The 6,874-nt window shown below is 39.8% G+C and overlaps 2 protein-coding genes and 1 long non-coding RNA gene across 3 annotated transcripts; all 3 read right to left on the bottom strand.

Annotated features, from left to right (window-relative positions):
• On the bottom strand, positions 1 to 1,488 carry LOC306977390 (mast cell protease 2-like; the record flags this gene model as incomplete). Its single annotated transcript, XM_079575691.1, has 5 exons — positions 1 to 194; positions 287 to 505; positions 577 to 709; positions 781 to 946; positions 1,371 to 1,488. 5 exons carry the CDS (start codon positions 1,486 to 1,488, stop codon positions 45 to 47), a joined length of 786 nt encoding a protein of 261 aa, XP_079431817.1. The 3' UTR covers positions 1 to 44.
• A 1,071-nt stretch (positions 1,489 to 2,559) lies between these two features.
• Positions 2,560 to 3,170, bottom strand: LOC306976996. The gene is made up of 3 exons (XR_013793793.1): positions 3,113 to 3,170; positions 2,819 to 3,037; positions 2,560 to 2,740 (listed from the first exon to the last, which is right to left on the bottom strand). It is a non-coding gene; the product is annotated as an uncharacterized lncRNA (long non-coding RNA).
• Positions 3,171 to 4,756: 1,586 nt separating this feature from the next.
• On the bottom strand, positions 4,757 to 6,206 carry LOC306976975 (duodenase-1-like). The gene is made up of 5 exons (XM_079575123.1): positions 6,107 to 6,206; positions 5,519 to 5,684; positions 5,315 to 5,447; positions 5,015 to 5,233; positions 4,757 to 4,936 (listed from the first exon to the last, which is right to left on the bottom strand). Exons 1-5 carry the CDS (start codon positions 6,156 to 6,158, stop codon positions 4,787 to 4,789), a joined length of 720 nt encoding a protein of 239 aa, XP_079431249.1. The 5' UTR covers positions 6,159 to 6,206; the 3' UTR covers positions 4,757 to 4,786.
• Between the last annotated feature and the right edge of the window lie 668 nt (positions 6,207 to 6,874).

Below are 6,874 nucleotides of genomic sequence, written 5' to 3'. Positions count from 1 at the left end.
GGTAAATTGTCTGCAGATTAGCATGTTCATAACCCAGTGTAGAGTCAAACAGCGTTCATGGTGAAGTCAATCCAATCCTTGTGCTTTGGAATCTTAGCAAAAAGTTGCTCTATCTTTTCCTCTTTGGGAAACACGTGGGACACCACGCCATGTGCTTTTCCGTCTTCACACACCAGGGGGCCGCCGGAGTCTCCCTGGAACATATTATTCAGTAGAAGAGCTTTTAATGATTGACATTTACTGTGTAAATGTATTTATAGTGTCTTTTGTTTTTGATGGCACATACCATCCCCATCCCATCACTGCCCAAACAGCAGTAGAACTCTTCGGTTTCACAGTCAGTGCTCAGAGTTACGTCCACCTCCATGAGAACAGGGGTCATGCCAGACGGGTGTTTTTTAGACCGCCCCCACCCGGTGACACTGCACGAATGCGGAGCTGCATCTTTCGGTCCAGCCAGAGCAATGGGCCTCACATGAGACCCAAGCTTTGCATTATAGCTCAACTTAAGAGGGAAAAACTCTGTCAGACATGTCATGTAAGCCGGATTTTTTGGTTAGATTGAGTCATTATTACCTTCAGTAACATTAGGTCATTACTTAGAGTCTCATAATCATAATCCTCTCTTATGAAAGTCTCCTTCACAGGAATGGTTTCCGTGTTGTCTTTAAGGTTGTAGTCGTGTAGCCCTAAAATTACTTTGTAGGAACTGAAAGAAATGATGTTCAACTTTGTGAAGCAAATTCAGAACAATGCATGTGATATTTCATAAAGACAGACCTTGCATTACAGTGGGCAGCGGTCATCACAAAGTTCTCACTCAGAAGGAAGCCTCCACATGTTTTGGTTTTTCCACTGGGCATATTCCTCAACACCAGGACCATGTACGGTCTGCTGTGAGGGACAGCTTCTTTGCCTCCGTATATCAGCCCTGCATCATCAGGATCTAATTCAAACACATCCAACACAAATTTTTACAAGTCATCAATTTAGTGCATACATTTGCTCACATTTGATCAACAAATTAATAACTATATTATAAATATGCAAAAAGCTTAACTGCTCACAATGTGTAGTTTGTAATGCAATTATTTTAGTTCAGCATGATAAAACAATAATTAAAAACTATGAATGAAAGAAAGCATATATTTTATATACATCAACACAACTATAACCAGGTCAAATCTAATCGCATGACTGAATTCACAGATTTCAAATTATTCCACAGACTTTTCATTGTGTCGAGGAGGTTAGATTTGCTCTTGTTTGTTCAGGCCTACATTGTCAATAGAGCCCTGTATCAACTGGTGCTTAATGAAAATAAATAAGTAAGTAATATACACTCTAAATAGCCTTTCACATGGTCTTACCTGGTGCAGTCAGAGCCAGTGTCATTAAGAGTGCAGTGCAGCGCGGGTGCATGTTGACGATGTTCACGAAGCTCTGAGACACTGGGAGTTTTTCAAACCTCAGACATACATCCTTCATGTGATCAGAACGAAGAGATAAAGTGTCCTGTCAGCTTTAAGAGGAGCAGGACTGATGTCATCTTAACCCGTGTGGTATGTTAGAGGCACGCACTAACTTTTATCAGCAAGAGATCGTAATATCTGTCCCAATCATTCACACTATATGACTCTATTATGCATGTTCAGATTGGTCTAAAACTGGGGAAACTACATACACATAATGAATATGGGGTCACGTCAGACCTGAGGTGGGCAAACTATCCCTCCAACACGGGACGGATAACATCATCAAGCCTGACAGGATGATGTTTTTGACATGAAATTACAAAAATGTAGCGTGATATTCGGTAATCGTAATTTTTTTTTACTCCAGTTTTATTTTCTGCTGTCCGTCTTTCGGAAATTAACTTTCCTAAACTGGTAAAGTAAGATTTGCCTAATGTGGGACGGCTGAAATTGTTTTTGTAACAAGGGGTTAAAAAATCCAAATTATAGAGTCATGAATCTGTCTAAATGAGTATGACTATTATTCAGTTTGATAATTTGGGTAGTGACTCTGGGTCATAACATGAGAAAGTGTTGTCAAGCTACGTAGCATTATGTATTTAAGCACAATGAAGCACGGGACACTTTGACAGACTGGATCAACTAGTGAGTTATAAGAACATGATACACCTTCATGACCTCACCAGGACACTGTAAATGATGGTTTTGGACAGCAATACTTGCATATTTTACAGTGATTATAGGCCTATTGATATAAGATGTGGCCTGTCCCACATTAAGCCAACGGCTGTCCCACTTTAGGACGTCTGATCTCAGTTTGGCAATCTGAGTGTATTTGGTCACAGTGTCTCAATTTTGTGTGTAATATCCATAGATTATCTTTGAATTTGAAATGAAAGTATCTTGGGGATTTCAGATTGTTAAGATTGTTCATTTAAATTATCGCCCTTATTATTTGTGGTAAAAAGTCTTTAGGGCGATCCACCCAGTAATAGGCTCCAGGAAATACAAGGCAACGATTTGCAATTGCAGTTTATTGTTATAGAGAAAACAGTGTTTGATGAGATTTGGGGTAAATTGTCTGCAGATTAGCATGTTCATAACCCAGTGTAGAGTCAAACAGCGTTCATGGTGGAGTCAATCCAATCCTTGTGCTTTGGAATTCTAGCAAAATAATGCTCTTTCTTTTCCTCTTTGATATACACATGGGACACCAAGCCATATGCTTTTCCGTCTTCACACACCAGGGGGCCGCCGGAGTCTCCCTGCAACATATTTTTCAGTAGAAGAGCTTTTAATGATTGACATTTACTGTATTATGTATTGTTTTTGATGGCACATACCCTCCCCACCACATCACTGCCCAAACAGCAGTAGAACTCTTCGGTTTCACAGTCAGTGCTCAGAGTTACGTCCACCTCCATGAGAACAGGGGTCATGCCAGACGGGTGTTTTTCAGACCGCCCCCACCCGGTGACACTGCACAAATGTGGAGCTGCATCTTTCGGTCCAGCCAGAGCAATGGGCCTCACATGAGACCCGAGCTTTGCATTATAGCTCAACTTAAGAGGGAAAAACTCTGTCAGACATGTCATGTAAGCCGGATTTTTTTGTTAGATTGAGTAATCATTTGTTACCTTCAGTAACAATAGGTCATTACTTAGAGTATCAGAATCATAATCCTCTCTTATGAAAGTCTCCTTCACAGGAATGGTTTCCGTGTTGTCTTTATGGTTGTAGTCATGTAACCCTAGAATTACTTTGTAGGAACTGAAAGAAATGATATTCAACTTTGTGAAGCAAATTCAGAACAATGCATGTGATATTTCACATAGACAGACCTAGCTTGGCACTGAGCAGCGGTCATCACAAAGTTCTCACTCAGAAGGAAGCCTCCACATATTGTGGTTTTTCCACTGGGCATATTCCTCAACACCAGGACCATGTACGGTCTGCTGTGAGGGACAGCTTCTTTTTTTCTGTATATCAGCCCTGCATCATCAGGATCCAATTCAAACACATCCAACACAAATTCATACAAGTCATCAATTTAGTGCATACATTTGCTCACATTTGATCAACAAATTAATAACTATTTTATATATACATAAAGCTTAACTGCTCACAATGTGTAGTTTGTAATGCAATTATTTTAGTTCAGCATGATAAAACAATAATTAAAAACTATGAATGAAAGAAAGCATATATTTTATATACATCAACATAACTATAACCAGGTCAAATCTAATTGCATGACTGAATTCACAGCTTTCAAATTATTCCACAGACTTTTCATTGTGTCGAGGAGGTTAGATTTGCTCTTGTTTGTTAAAGCCTACATTGTCAATAGAGCCCTGTATCAACTGGTGCTTAATAAAAGTAAATAAGTAAGTAATATACACTCTAAATAGCCTTTCACGTTTTCTCACCTGGTGGAGTCAGAGCCAGTGTCATTAAGAGTGCAGTGCAGCGCGGGTGCATGTTGACGATGTTCACGAAGCTCTGAGACACTGGGAGTTTTTCAAACCTCAGACATACAACCTTCATGAGCTCACGAAGATATAAAGTGTCCTGTCAGCTTTAAGAGGAGCAGAACTGATGTCATCTTAACCCGTGTGGTATGTTAGAGGCACGCACTAACTTTTATCAGCAATAGATCGTAATATCTGTCCCAATCATTCACACTATATGACTCTATTATGCATGTTCAGATTGGTCTAAAACTGGGGAAACTACATACACATAATGAACATGGGGTCACATCAGACCTGAGGTGGGCAAACTATCCCTCCAACACGGGACGGAAAACATCATCAAGCCTGACAGGATGATGTTTTTGACATGAAATTACAAAAATGTAGCGTGATATTCGGTAATAGTAATTTTTTCACTGCAGTTTTATTTTCTGCTGTCCGTCTTTCGGGAATTAACTTTCCTAAACTGGTAAAGTAAGATTTGCCTAATGTGGGACGGCTGAAATTGTTTTTGTAACAAGGGGTTAAAAAATCCAAATGATAGAGTCATGAATGATGATGATGATGATCTGTCTAAATGAGTATGACTATTATTCAGTTTGATAATTTGGGTAGTGACTCTAGGTCATAGCATGAGAAAGTGTTGTCAATCGTGTTATCGCCCTTATTATTTGTGGTAAAAAGTATCTAACATTAGGGCGATCCACCCAGTAATATGCTCCAGGAAATACAAGGCAACGATTTGCAATTACAGTTTATTGTTATAGAGAAAACAGTGTTTGATGAGATTTGGGGTAAATTGTCTGCAGATTAGCATGTTCATAACCCAGTGTAGAGTCAAACAGCGTTCATGGTGGAGTCAATCCAATCCTTGTGCTTTGGAATCTTCGCAAAAAGTTGCTCTTCCTTTCCCTTATCAGAATACACATTGGACACCACGCCATATGCTTTTCCGTCTTCACACACCAGGGGGCCGCCGGAGTCTCCCTGCAACATATTATTCAGTAGAAGAGCTTTTAATGATTGACATTTTCTGTATTATGTATTGTTTTTGATGGCACATACCCTCCCCACCCCATCACTGCCCAAACAGCAGTAGAACTCTTCGGTTTCACAGTCAGTGCTCAGAGTTACGTCCACCTCCATGAGAACAGGGGTCATGCCAGACGGGTGTTTTTCAGACCGCCCCCACCCAGTGACACTGCACGAATGCGGAGCTGCATCTTTCGGTCCAGCCAGAGCAATGGGCCTCACATGAGACCCAAGCTTTGCATTATAGCTCAACTTAAGAAAGGAAAAACTCTGTCAGACATGTCATGTAAGCCGGATTTTTTAGATTGAGTAATTATTATTGTTATTTGTTACCTTCAGTAACATTAGGTCATTACTTAGAGTATCATAATCATAATCCTCTCTTATGAAAGTCTCCTTCACAGGAATGGTTGCCGTGTTGTCTTTATGGTTGTAGTCGTGTAGCCCTAAAATTACTTTGTAGGAACTGAAAGAAATGATGTTCAACTTTGTGAAGCAAATTCAGAACAATGCATGTGATATTTCACAAAGACAGACCTGGCATCACAGTGGGCAGCGGTCATCACAAAGTTCTCACTCAGAAGGAAGCCTCCACATGTTTTGGTTTTTCCACTGGGCATATTCCTCAACACCAGGACCATGTACGGTCTGCTGTGAGGGACAGCTTCTTTGCCTCCGTATATCAGCCCTGCATCATCAGGATCTAATTCAAACACATCCAACACAAATTTATACAAGTCATCAATTTAGTGCATACATTTGCTCACATTCGATCAACAAATTAATAACTATTTCATATATACATAAAGCTTAACTGCTCACAATGTGTAGTTTGTAATGCAATTATTTTAGTTCAGCATGATGAAACAATAATTAAAAACTATGAATGAAAGAAAGCATTTATTTTATATACATCAACATAACTATGACCAGGTCAAATCTAATCGCATGACTGAATTCACAGCTTTCAAATTATTCCACAGACTTTTCATTGTGTCGAGGAGGTTAGATTTGCTCTTGTTTGTTAAGGCCGACATTGTCAATAGAGCCCTGTATCAACTGGTGCTTAATGAAAATAAATAAGTAAGTAATATACACTCTAAATAGCCTTTCACATGGTCTTACCTGGTGCAGTCAGAGCCAGTGTCAGTAAGAGTGCAGTGCAGCGCGGGTGCATGTTGACGATGTTCACGAAGCTCTGAGACACTGGGAGTTTTTCAAACCTCAGACATACATCCTTCATGTGATCAGAACGAAGAGATAAAGTGTCCTGTCAGCTTTAAGAGGAGCAGGACTGATGTCATCTTAACCCGTGTGGTATGTTAGAGGCACGCACTAACTTTTATCAGCAAGAGATCGTAATATCTGTCCCAATCATTCACACTATATGACTCTATTATGCATGTTCAGATTGGTCTAAAACTGGGGAAACTACATACACATAATGAATATGGGGTCACGTCAGACCTGAGGTGGGCAAACTATCCCTCCAACACGGGACGGTAAACATCATCAAGCCTGACAGGATGATGTTTTTGACATGAAATTACAAAAATGTAGCGTGATATTCTGTAATTGTAATTTTTTCACTGCAGTTTTATTTTCTGCTGTCCGTCTTTCGGAAATTAACTTTCCTAAACTGGTAAAGTAAGATTTGCCTAATGTGGGACGGCTGAAATTGTTTTTGTAACAAGGGGTTAAAAAATCCAAATGATACAGTCATGAATCTGTCTAAATGAGTATGACTCTTATTCAGTTTGATAATTTGGGTAGTGACTCTGGGTCATAGCATGAGAAAGTGTTGTCAATCGTGTCATCGCCCTTATTATTTGTGGTAAAAAGTCTCTAACATTAGGGCGATCCACCCAGTAATATGCCCCAGGAAATACAAGG

The sequence above is a fragment of the Gobius niger genome (genome assembly GCF_951799975.1).
Source record: "Gobius niger genome assembly, chromosome: 17".
NCBI lineage: Eukaryota > Metazoa > Chordata > Actinopteri > Gobiiformes > Gobiidae > Gobius > Gobius niger.
This window is presented reverse-complemented; position numbering and strand designations above follow the sequence as displayed.

Excerpts from the sequence above, each read along its gene's own strand:
- LOC306976975 (XM_079575123.1), bottom strand. The coding sequence starts at position 6,158 with ATGCACCCGCGCTGCACTGCACTCTTACTGACACTGGCTCTGACTGCA. Across the intron at positions 5,685-6,106 it reads ACTGGCTCTGACTGCACCAG|ATCCTGATGATGCAGGGCTG; the intron begins GTAAGACCATGT and ends TGTTTGAATTAG. Across the intron at positions 4,937-5,014 it reads GCAGTGATGGGGTGGGGAGG|GGAGACTCCGGCGGCCCCCT; the intron begins GTATGTGCCATC and ends AATATGTTGCAG.